At 49.1% G+C, this 12453-nt stretch overlaps 1 protein-coding gene across 2 annotated transcripts in view; it reads right to left on the minus strand.

The window, feature by feature from the left end:
- Positions 1 to 12453, minus strand: part of LOC138165310 (proprotein convertase subtilisin/kexin type 9-like) — a 31098-nt gene that overhangs the window by 3506 nt on the left and 15139 nt on the right. For both annotated transcript variants that reach the window (XR_011169337.1, XM_069093493.1), the window contains exons 4-11: positions 10580 to 10713; positions 10191 to 10332; positions 9318 to 9514; positions 8056 to 8239; positions 6863 to 7033; positions 5156 to 5304; positions 3259 to 3436; positions 2294 to 2475 (exon numbers count right to left, since the gene is read on the minus strand). Coding sequence is in view for 1 of the 2 variants with exons in the window: in XM_069093493.1 (XP_068949594.1) it covers positions 2294 to 2475; positions 3259 to 3436; positions 5156 to 5304; positions 6863 to 7033; positions 8056 to 8239; positions 9318 to 9514; positions 10191 to 10332; positions 10580 to 10713 (1337 nt within the window). In the remaining variant the exon portion in view is untranslated. The remainder of the gene's footprint in view (positions 1 to 2293; positions 2476 to 3258; positions 3437 to 5155; positions 5305 to 6862; positions 7034 to 8055; positions 8240 to 9317; positions 9515 to 10190; positions 10333 to 10579; positions 10714 to 12453) is intronic.

Below are 12453 nucleotides of genomic sequence, written 5' to 3' on the forward strand. Positions count from 1 at the left end.
AAAGGGAGGAGAGAGAGGGAGTGAGGGGGAGAAAAAAAGAGTAAAAGAGAAAGAAAGGGAAAAGGAGAGAGGGAGGGAGTGGGAGGAAGAGAAAGAGGGAAAAAGTAAGAGGGAGAGAAAGAGACAAAGAGAAAATGGAAAAGGGAGAAGAGAGAGTGGGAAAGTGGGGAAAGAAAAAGGGGAGGGAGAGGGAGGAAAGACAAAAACAAAGAGAGGGAGGGAGGGGAAGAGAGAAAGACAGTTATTGAAGAGAAACAGAAGAGAGAGAAATAGGAAGGAGGGGAAAAAGGAAAAGAGATAGACAAAGGGAAGGGGACAAAAAGGAGAGATGAGAAGGAGAGAGAGATACAGAGAAGAAGGGAAAGTCAGAGAAGGGGGAAATAAGTAGAACAAATAAGAAGTATGACAGAAAGAAGGAAGAGAGGAAAGATGGAATAAAGGAGGATGAAATCAGATGAGGGGAGAGAAACGAGTAAGAGAATATGAGAAGGGCAGGAAAAGGAAACAGAGAAAGAGAAAAAAAATAAAAGAGAGAAAGAATAAACAGAGAGCACCAGCAGCAACCATTGCAAATAACTACCAAGTGCACAGAGTATTAGGGAGCCTGCCCACCAAGACGCATGAGCAGGAATTCCATGACTACAACTAGAAAACACTTTATAGGAAGAAAAGGAGATTGACGTCTTTGGAGAGACATTAACAATTCATGTTTGGGATGGGATAACAACAAAAATGACAATGCTACCTAAATGAATTTAAGATTTAGTGCCATATCAAACTACCAAAGAGATATTTTATAGAGCTGAAGAATAAAATAAAATTCATCCGGAGGAACTTAAATGTGTAAGCATCTCACGGGACAGAATGAAAAAAAAAAATACTGGAAAGAAGGAATCCCAGTGGTCCCAGATTTCAAACTCTAAGTCACGGGTGGGGAACCTGCAGCCTCGAGGCCACATGTGGCCCTCTAGGTCCTCAGGTGAAGACCTTTGACTGAGTCCAGCGAACTTTGGTCTATTTGTACAAAAATATTTCTAACAGCATATTTTGTAGTAGCAAAGAACTAGAAACAAAATAAATGGGGCAATTAAATTGGAAAATGGCTGAACAAATCATGGTCTGTGATTGTAATGGAATATCATCACTCCGTAAAGAAATTATGAAAAGAACAGCTTCAGGGAAAACTTCAAAGACTTGTATGAACTGATGCCAAGGGAAATGAGCAGAACAATTTCTATATTAACTCTAACATTGTAAAAGAAAACAATTTTGAAAGGAGCTCTGATTAATGTAATAACCAATTATAATTCCAGAGGACTGTTATTGCAATGTGCTTCTCACTTCTTGAGACCAACATTTTCAGACATGACGAAGGTATCAGTTTGTTTTGCTTGAATAAGTCTGTGTACACACAAATCTGTATGCATGTGGGGCCGCTGGGTGGCACCATGGATAGCTCCGGGAATGGCATCAGGAAGACTCACTGTTCAAATCTGGCCTCAGATGTGGGACTCTGGGCAAGTCACCTAACTTTGCCTCAGTTTCCTCATCTGTAAAATGAGCTGGAGAAGGAAATGGCAAACCACTCCAGTATCTTTGCCAAGAAAACCCCAAATGGGGTCATGGAGAGTCAGACATGATTAAAGTGACTGCCCAACAGCAACAAAATGAAATATGCACATATACACACATACAGATATACACATGTGTGTATTATAACATACACACACATGTGCACATGCCGTGTATATGTGTGCACCACAGCTCATGGGCTCTCTGGTCCTCTCTGTATAGTTTCATAATTCGCCGTTTCTGTATACACATCTGCATATATAATGCTCAAGAAAAACAAATAAAATCACATGTGGAAGATCTCACTGTATTTTACACAGCATTAGAGTTTAAATAGAGAGATCATCAAGGAAACGTCGAAAGCGCACACACGTGATAGCAGGCAGCTCGGAAGGGGGTCGGGGAGCGGGCAGCTTGGAACCTGCTGTGTTGCATTTAATCTACGCTAGTTAAGAAGTTTGATATAATACAAGTTCAGAGTTTCACACACCACCTCCTTTTTCCTGATTTTCTTTGCGTGTCAAAGTGATCACATTTAGTAAGTTCATAATGAAAATTAAAAAAAAAAAAGCCAGAAGACGGGAGGAGAGAATGCTGAAGGGAAGGGAGACACAGTGTGAACGAGGGGAGGGAGGAGAGTGAAAGAAAAGCTCCGAGAAGGGTGGAAAAGAAGAAGAGACAGAGGGTCCAAGGGGCAAGGGAGGCAAGCGGGTTTCTGTACCTTCTCTGTGGGCCCCTTCGGTTCGTGCTCCTTCACCCTGCATTCCAGGTCCGGGGCGTGACAGCAGGAAGCATGAAGGCTCATAGCCCCTCGGCTCACACACTGGCTGTGACCATGCCGGCTTTTCATGATGGGCTTCACCTGGTCCACAAACTCCTCCCTTTGCGAATGGGACGTGCAGCCTGCAGGAAGAGGGAGCGTCGGCTCAAAGCCCGTGGACCTGTCCAGGTTCCAGGTTCTGGTCCAGGCTCCCGCCCTTCCCGGGACCGCCTGCTATCTGTAGAGGGGGTCCTTCTAGTGCTGGCTTCCTTCCTCTCCACTTCTCCTGTCCTTTCAGCCCTGGCTGATCTTTGTCCTGACGGTTAAAGTCCACTCCCATGGCCAGTCCCAATGACCTAGAGGCTGCCCTGGCTGTGCCTCAGTTTCCCCTTCTGTGAAAGGAGGGAGCTGGGCTAGATTAGTGGTTCCCAATATGTGGCCCAGGGACTGATGAGGTCCCTAAGACCCCTAAAGGTGGCTATGAAGTAAAAAATATTTTTTATTATAATACTAAGGCGTTTTCATTCCTAATATGATGAACATCAATAGAAATAATCCATGTAAACAAAAGCATTTGTAAAAAGGAGTCCTGAGACCAAAAAATAAGAATTGCACTTTCTCCCAGACCTCTTGCAGCTGTGACATCCCTTGTTCTAAGGCCCCTCCCAGACCTGACAGACCCTGTTCTAAGGCCCCTCCAAGCACTGACATCCCCTGTTCTAAGGCCCCTCTCAGCCCTGACATCCCCTGTTCTAAGGGCCCTCCCAGCCCTGACATCCCCTGTCCTCTGGCTCCTCCCAGCTCTGACATTCCTTGTTCCAGAGTTCCTCCCATTCTGGTAGTCCAAGATTCCATAAACTCTATTCTGAAGTATCATTTGGTTTCCTCTGTGGCTCGTGGCTGGCACCCTGCCCCAGATCTCCTACCTGTGACTACATGGCCGTCCTCAGCACAGTGGGCATGCACCTCTCCAGCAGCCTCCTCCTGGTGAGCTGCCTGGATGTGACATTGGCCTCTGGGGAGCACACAGCACCTGGCAATGGCGTAGACTCCCTGTCCCCCAAACGCATTGTAGGCCAGGCATTCTTTCCTGCCCTCACGGACCTGAGATTTAAAAACAATATTACCAACAATGTACCCATAAAATAAAAACAAGCACGCAAACACCACAGCTCATCCCAGATGTGCTTAAAAAGGCAGCCCATGATCACAGACATTGGCGCCTTCACTTTGGGATCCCCCAGCATTTTCGAGTAGCTCCTAGGTGCTGGCTCAGTGACCTTCTGTGTCCCCTGATTCTTTCCCTACCCTGACAATCTCTGCTCCAATTCTAAGGTGCTTTTTGCCTCAAAGGCCCATCATCCTGGGACATGCTGGGACATCCTGGGATCTGTTTCTTCAGAGATATTCAGCCCAGAGGCTTCTGCTGGGCCAGCAGGATGTCAGGGCCAAATTGCTTTCTGCTTGGATTATTGTTGTTTTTGCTGTAATTTAAAATGGCAATTAGGTTATTGGACTTTGTGTTCTGATCCATGACAGCCTCAACGTTTTGAACTTGGCATGGAAGGCACTCATTATGTGCACGATCTCTTTATTCCCTTCTTCCCCCTGTCTAGCTTGGGAAATACTGGGGTGTGGGGGGATTCCACTTTACAGAGAGGAAACTGAGACCCAAGGAAAGAAAGGTAACCCTCAGAAGAAAGGGAACGGGAATCATCTTCTGGGGCTGAGATTAGGGCCCCTACCTCTGGACGGCACTGAACCATGGCTGTCAAGGGAAGGACTTCCCAGGACTGATCAGTCCCAAGATGGTGGAGGGACAGCTCCTCCTGGGCCTCAGGGCTGAAGAGAGGAGAGCCAAGAGAGAAACGCCCCGTGCTCCCCCAAGAAGGGTGCCTTGTTCCCTGCTCCCTTTTAGGAGGACATGCTCCCCAAGTCAGGCTCTCTGGGGTCGGTGCAGGAGGAATGGATCGCGCAGGATGGTGCGGGTTAAGGGAAAGGGCCCTGGAAGGAGAGTGGGCTAACCTGGGCCAGGCACTAGCTGTGGGACCCTGTGCAGGTCACTAATCTCAGTTTCTTTGCCTATAACATGGAAACAATGATGCTAACCCAATTCATTTTAATTCTTTCCATCCTAATCCTCTCCAGTGCAGCCTGACCCACACAAGCTGTGAGTACCAGCCAGGAAGCGTCTGAGGAAGGCTCGATGTTGGTGATGGCCTCGAAGGGTGCAAATGCTGATGCAAGTATGTTCAACTCCCCCCCCCACACACACACACACACTCCATATATTCTGAGATCCCAAGCACATACAATGCACACAGATACCCCATGAAGACAGAAACCCACATAACATATAGGTGGCCCTATTATAATCACGCCAGCAGCACACAGATGATGAGATTGCAGAGTCACAGATTCAGAGATGGAAGGAACCTTCTATGCCACTGGATCTCCCTCCCCCTTTCTCTCCCCCTTTTGCAAATGGGGAAACTGAGGCACAGAGAGGTTAACCAAGGTCCATTGGCATTTACTGTGCCTTATCACTCACGAGCATGCAAGCACACAAATTGTACCTCTCTGGGCACATACAAACACAAAAAGAATGCCTGCATTGAGAGAGGCATCAGAGGACTGGGGCTCAAAGCCTGCCTCTGAGGCTCTCTGTCTGTGAGTTCACTGGGAAATGCACTTCAGCTCCTTGGGCCTCAGTGTCCTCAATGGTGCAGGGAGGGGTGGGACTAGACCAGCTCTGAGATTCCTTCCAACTCGGCCTCTCGGACCCTGTGATCTGGGCACGGAATTCTCACACAGAAGCATCACCTCCATCCGCTCTCCTCTCCTTTTCCCGCTTCTGGAGAAACTGGAGCAGCTCAGCATTTCCTCATTGCCACTGCAGTGGGCCACAGCAACGGCCGTCCGAGTCGGGCCCGAGTTCGAGGACCACACTGTCCGGCAGTACAGCTGCTCCTCTGAAAGAGTACACGAGGCCCCCCGCCCCAGGGCCCAGACGTGAGTGCAGGAGAAAGGAGGGACCAGGGGCCAGGCCACGAGGGCATTCTGATCCCCAGCAAGCAGCCGGCTTTGGACACTGCCAGGAGGACCCACCCCATGGTGCCAGGGACAGAGGCAGATGGACTAGACCCACTACACTGATCTGTACAGTCACATGTTATTTGGAGGAGGCTGGAGATGGGGACAACCTGGTGAATTTCTAAAGGTCAGGAGTCTGAGCCACTGGGAGGAGAGTCCGTGCTGGCATACCAGTTAGCCAGTCTGGCACTGAAGCCCCAATGGGGAGGGATGGCCTTCGGTGTCCACACCACCCCTGGATACAAACTGTGGGATCGACGCTACGTAGAAATTGCAATCAGCCTGAGCCGGTTCCCCTGGTGCTGAAGGGGCAGAAGGAAGGGCGTGCCACCGAGGCACTTGGGGGACACATTAGTACTTCTGTCCTTGCTCTATCTTCAAAGTCAGTATCTTCTGTAAAAGCCAGCTGAAGTGAGCTGGACATGTAGCTGGAGCCAAAGGGAGCCTAGGGCTGGTGGTGTTAGAGAGACACCCCCAATACCCAGAACGGAGGCTCAGGAGCTCCGGCTGTGCTCCAGATGAGCTGAGTCAGTGGGCATGGAATCGAAGGGACCTCAGCATACAGAGGGCCAAGGCTCAAAGGCCCATGAAATGTGGCATCAGAACTGGGAGGGATCTTCTGGAACAGAGAAAGTCAGATCTAGAAGGGACCTTATCACATGGAAAGCAACCGTTGGAAGGATCCTTAGAACACAGAATGTGAGAGCTGAAAGGGACACAGCAAGACAGCCTCTCTCCTTGAAAGGGGCCTTAGAACAGGGGATGTCAGGGCTGGGAGGGGCCTGAGAATCTATGTTTTAACATAGCATAATTTTATTTTATTTTTTAAAGCAATTGGGGTTAAATAACTTGCCCAAGGTTACATGGCCAGTTTTTTTGTTAAGTATCTAAGGCCTGAACCGAACTCGGGTCCTCCTGACTCCGGGGCTAGTGCTCTTACTCACTGCGCCACCTAGCCGCCCCCATAGCATAATTTTAAAACCAAAGATAGGTTGGATGTAGTGGAGAGTCAGTTTTAATGTCAGGAAGATCTGAGTTCAAGTCCTGCCTTGGAAACAGACTGGCTGTGGAGCCCTGGGCAGTTGGATTCACCTCTCTGTTCTCTCCAGGCAACTCAAAAAGACAATAAATGTCCACAGTGGGAGTCTGAAATCACATGTGGACTCCTCCCAAATTAACATAATTATAACAGCTCACATTTTCTGGGTGCTCCCAACACTGTGGCAAAGTAGGTAGCAGAACTATTATTACAGCTCCCATTTTATAGGGGAGAAAACAGTGAATGCAGCCAGTAACTGCCACATCTGGGACAAACCAAGGTCTCTAGACTCTGAATCAGCCACTTTTTCCCTGACAGGGTCCAAGAAGCATGGGTTTGGAAGGAAGGAGAAGCAGAAGGAGGGTGCGGAGCCCCCTGCGGAGCTCCAAGAAGCTCACCTGCCCCGAGGCTGGATGGCAGCCCGGCCACCAAATTAGGGGTCAGCAGCCTCTGATCTTCAGGAAACCAGGCTTCGTTGATCAAATTCTTGGTAGAGAAATGAATCAGTCGCTGCCTGAGTTCTGAGATGGTCAGGCTGGGCTCAGCACTGAGGAGCATGGCAGTGATGCCTGAGAGAAAAACCACGGCTGCTTTGGCCCCAAACCATCCTCTCCTGCTTCCTCTTCCTCTTCTTCCTGCTTCCTCTCCGTCCTTCCTCCTCCTCCTTTTTCTTCCCCCTCACCCTCCTCCTCTTTCCCCCTCCCCCTCCTCCTCCTCCTTCCTCTCCCTCCCCTTCCCCACTCCTCCTCCTCACACACCTATGCACAGGCCTGCCCAGACCCCCCTGCCCCCAAGGACTTCAGGGACCCTCCACTGCCCTGAGGAAGCTTCATGTCTAGCTCCAGCTTTTTAGCATGTTTAGACAGGATTCCCCTCCCCCACGTTACATTTCAACCCAATGGTCCCTACGGGATTTTCCATCTCCAGCCTCCCTGCCTTTGCCCTGGCTGTCCTTCATGTCTGGAATGCCGTCCTTCCTCACTCCTCCTCTGGAATCCCTCATGCCCTGATGGTTTTTGGAGTTCAGGAGTGTGGTTGTGTCTAACTCTTTGTGACCCCATGGACCATCATCCATGAGATTTTCTTGGCAAAGATACTGGAATGGCTGGTTATTTTTTTTCCAGTGGATTAAGGCAAAGTTAAGTGACTTATCCAGGGACACAGAGCTAGTAAATGTCCAAGGCTGGATTTGAAGTCAGATCTTCCTGACTATAAGGCCAGTACTCTGTCCACTGAACCATCTAGCTGCCTCCCTATCCCCAACAAATCAGTGTGGTTACTCATTTCACACATTTCCTTTGCCTACTTAACTAGAGAAAATGTCCTTTCTCTCAATAGGAGTGTAAGCCCCTTGAGGGAAGAGATGGTTTTGTTCTTGTCATTGTATCTTTGTGCCTGGCCCTTTGTGGGCACTCAGTAAATGCCTGCTGAGTCCCCTCTTGTCTTGCTTGTAAGACTATAAACTCTTGATACCAATGAGGTCATGTGTCTCCCTCAGCACCTAGCACAGGGATGGGCATACAGTTGGTGCCCAATAAATGTTGGCGGGTAAAGCTCTGGGGTGCCCCATAGGAGGGCAGGAGCCACATACCCGCAACATGGGCAGCAGCCTGAGACGTTCCACTCTGAGAGGTGAAGCAGGTGCTGCAGTCACTGGAGGCCCCAATGATGTCTTCCCCAGGAGCAAAGAGGTCCACGCAGCGGCCAAAGTTGGTCCCCAGGGCTCCCATGGTGATTGGCTGGTCATGTGAGTTTGTGGCCCCCACAGTGATGACCTAGAGGGGAAGAGGGTAACAAGGTCCCAAGCAGGGAGAACAGGGCCCAGGCTCAGGCCAAGGAGTGTCCAGTCAACTGTCCTGAGGACAAAGGCAGCAGCCCTGAGGCCTGTGGACTGCACTCCTTAACAGGGGAGAGGCCAGCTAGCCTTGGAGTCAGAAAAACTGGTTCAGAGAAGTCTCCGAATATGACTGGGGCAGGATGAGGCAGCCATGGTGGGCTACATGCTGCCCTAATGAGGGAAATGGCCACATTCATGCATCACAGACTTGGAAGTGGGAGGCACCTTCAAGACTCTACTTCAACCCCCTTGTTTTATAGAGGAAGAAACTGAGACCCTGAAAATGAATGCCCCATTCCTCCTGCCAGTGTCCTGCACAGGCCCCAGCAGAAGAAAGGGGTGTGCTCCACTGGGATCATAGGCTCATACCTGCCTTTATAACATTGGACCTCAAGCCTTCGGCCTGCTCTCCCATCCTTCATCCTTCCCTCTCCCCAATCCCTATCTCCCATCCCATCCCAAAGGGCCTTGGCCTGCCTTGTGTGGTTATGTGTGGTTTGTCCTTCATTCTCAGAGAGGACCATGACATCAGGGAGATGATGACATGACTTGCAGTTGACTTTGATTTGAGTGAGGCAGGACTGCGCAAGGTCCCCATCCTCGCTTTCTCCTCCAGAGCCATCTGGGTCCAGCAGCCAGACATTTGTCAGGGCTACTAGAGATGGTGCAGGTTTCAATGGAAGGCCCTGGCCCTTTTAAGCTAAGGTTTTTTCAGGTTCTTACTTAGAGTGAGGCAATGTCCATTCAGTGAATAGGCCTCTTTAAGAAGTGAGTCAAGGGATGGTCCCTTTAATTAAAAAAAAAAATCAACTTTGAGGGGAAGCCCCTCAGGGTTGCTGGTCCCCTCTGAGTCAGGAGGGCCCACAAAAGCACCATTAAGTGGGGCTTAGACAGGGCAGGGACCCGTTGTTGAGATTCAGAGTGAACTGGATTTGAGGCTTGATCTTTGAGAAAGAAATCTAGCCAGTAAGCCCCAAGTTCACTAAGTAGGTTTCCCTGCCTTTGGGCAGCCTTACCTCAGGCTCGGAAGCTGGAGAGTACAAGCAAGCGTCTTCCTTGTAGTTGCCAGCAGCCGCAATCATCACCACCCCTGTGCGCACCATTAGCCGACAGGCAGCATTCAGGATGCGGCTGTATCCCCCGGCAAAGGGAAGCAGGACCACCAGGGGACTGTAGGGCTGGGCTCTCTGGGTCGTCCGGATGAACTCCAGGCCTGTTCACCGCACAGAAAAACAAAACCCTCCATCACCTTGTCTGAGGACAGCGAGCAGCCGAAGCTGGCCATGCCTTAGCAGGGCATGGAAGGCTCACAAGATGTGGTGCTGAGGAACCTTGGAAGAGCTGGTCATCGGCCTTCTCCCATGCCAAACAGGGAGCTGATGGCCAGAGAGGGAGCAGGGCTTGTCCAACATCACAGAGGCAGCCTTTTCAGGGCTGAAAGGGGCCTCAGCAGCCATCTAGTCCAACCCAGAGATGACTAAGGTCATCCAACCTCCTCTCGCAGATGCCCACTGATAAGGAGCTCCCCACCTCCTGAGGTACTTGCTAGCTGTGTGGGCCTGGGCAAGCCACTTAATCTCTGTCTGACTCAGTTTCCTCAACTCTAAAATGAAGATAATAGCCCAATCTCGGAAGATTATTGTGAAGATCAAATGAGATATTAATGTAAAATACTTAGCACATTACTGGGCACATAGTAGGTGCTATAAAATGCTTATTCCCTTGCCTTCCCCTTCTGCCTCCCACATCAGGGCAGGGCTAGTGCACCTCTGTACTTCCCAGAGTGCCAAACCCAGGGACCACTCCTTTCAATCCAACCTAAACCCGTCATGCTGCAGGGAAAGCTCATTGGATCAGGTCAGTTTGGAACCAGGTGGGTGACCACTCACCGATGAGCGTGCCGCTGACTGTTCCCTTGCCTTGACAGTTCAGGACCCGGAGGCTCCGGACGTTGGCCCCTTTGGCAACACCAGCATCCTTGCCACTCACCACTCCAGCCATGTGGGTTCCATGACTGTCACATTTACTGGCCTGCCAGGAAAACACAAGGAGAGGATGGCGATTAAAAATATCTCTCTGCTCACAATGGTTCAAAAGCACATCGGGAGACCCTTTGTGACCCTCAGAACTGATGCTGGATCACTGGGGCAGAGGTTGGTGCTTCTCAAACCCTGGTGGGGGTGCCATGAAGTCAACAGCATGGCTAGGCAGGAACAACTGAAAATCATGGCCGGCATGGCAGATGTGCTGGACAATGACGGAGGGGAGAAGGTGTCACCTGTCTGTGGAAGCGGGTGCCGTCCTCCTCTGGAACATTCTCGAAGTCAGTGACAGTGACCTTCCCCTCAATCTCCCGATGTCCACTCTGGATGCTGGTGTCCAGCAGGTACACTTCCACCTGCTCACCTCTATCTGTCATAGAAAACAAATAATAATAATATCATTAGTGGAAACAAAGACCCAGCTGTCCCCTTAAGTCTGCTTTGCAGAAGGCACGTAGTCCTGTGGCAGCGAGCTCCCCTGTCCCTAGAGGGGTTACAACATGAGTTCAATAAGGAATGTAGAAGAGGAAATTCCAGGCCCAGTTGGCAAGGTGGACTTGAAAACCTCTAAAGTCTTTAACGCTAAGATTTTGTGTTTAAGAAGAACCTGACCAAGGTTCTAAGTTCCTAAATTCCCTCCCTGACTGACCTGAGGCTCCATCTTTAAAAGTCTTCACTTTTGTCTTATAGAAAAGGCAGACAGAGGTCAGAAGATGGTAGCTCTTGAGCTGGAAGGGACCTCAGAGGCCACTTAGTCCAACCCCCTCATTTTATAGGTGAGGAAACTGAGGCTCAGAGTCATACATCTGACAAGCCCAAGGTCATACATCTGACAAGCAGCAAAGGACTTGAACCTTCATGAAGGAAGGTCCAAATGCCACCTCTTATATGTAGCATTTCCTGATCTTCAACCAACAGCCAGTGCTCCCTCCAATTACTTAGTATATTATTTTGTCTTTCTTTGTGTTCAGGTCACATCTTTACAGTGGAATGTAAGTTCTTTTGGGTCCCAGAGGCCTTGAGGAATAGTATTTCTCAGAGCTTTTAAGGCCCCTTCCAACTCTCTTAGAAGTCAACTAGACTAACCATCTAATTAGTACATAATTATCTCTGGAAAGTTGACATTCACTACCCTGATTACTGGAGTAAATATCTAATCAGCCAGGAGTACCAGCCTTCCTCCCCAGCTCACCATCACCTAATATCTATATTGTGTATGCATGTATACACACACACACGTACACACACTCTCTCTACATATTTGCACACACATACACATATGTATGTATGCATAGATAGTATGTATACAGTGTATATAGCATGCGTGTGCATGTATTTATATGTATATGCATATGTATTGTCTTTCCTGATAGGTTTCTTCCTGAAGGAAGGGGACTGTCTTACTTTAACTTTTGAATCTCCAGCACTTTGGACAGCACCTGGTACTAAGGGGAAGGGATTGAAGCTGTGATTTCATTGAGTTAGGGATCTCTCAAGTGAGGACACTTCTTCCTCCAAAGCACATAGGCACCTTCTCTGCATCTTACACTCTTAGAGAGTGCCTTGGGCCCTGAGATATTGAGTAACTTACCCAAAGTCACAAAGCCAGTATGTGTCTTCCTGGCATCAGGCCAGCTCCTTATCCACTAAAGCCCACTGCCTCTTACAAAGTGATTACTAGATGCCTGTTGATTGATTGAGGGTAGGGACTATTGTCTCTATTATTTTTGTCCCCAGTAGAGTGCCAGGTTGGTACATAATAGATGCTTAATAAATGCTTGCCAAACAAACATTCCCATACCTAACAGGAATTACTTCTACAATATCTCTGATAAATGGCTATCCAACTTCCATTTGACTTCTAGTGACAAGGAACTCACTGGCTTCATGTCTAACAAGCCTAAATATCCACAAGCCTTCTCACTCACTCTACCACCCTTCACATGAGGAATCCAAGTCCATTTAGGCCAAGTAACTAAGCAGGATTTCAGAATTTCCAAGGGACTTGAGGCCATTGAGACCATATCCCTCCATTTCACAGATGTGGAAAAACTGAGGCCCAGAAATGTCAAGTGCCCAAGCTCACATAGATAGTAAACCTCACAAGCAA

The sequence above is a fragment of the Petaurus breviceps genome, unplaced genomic scaffold, assembly GCF_028583685.1.
Source record: "Petaurus breviceps papuanus isolate PSGF00001 unplaced genomic scaffold, PetGlider_PUasm1.0 208, whole genome shotgun sequence".
In the NCBI taxonomy this organism is placed as follows: Eukaryota; Metazoa; Chordata; class Mammalia; order Diprotodontia; family Petauridae; genus Petaurus; species Petaurus breviceps.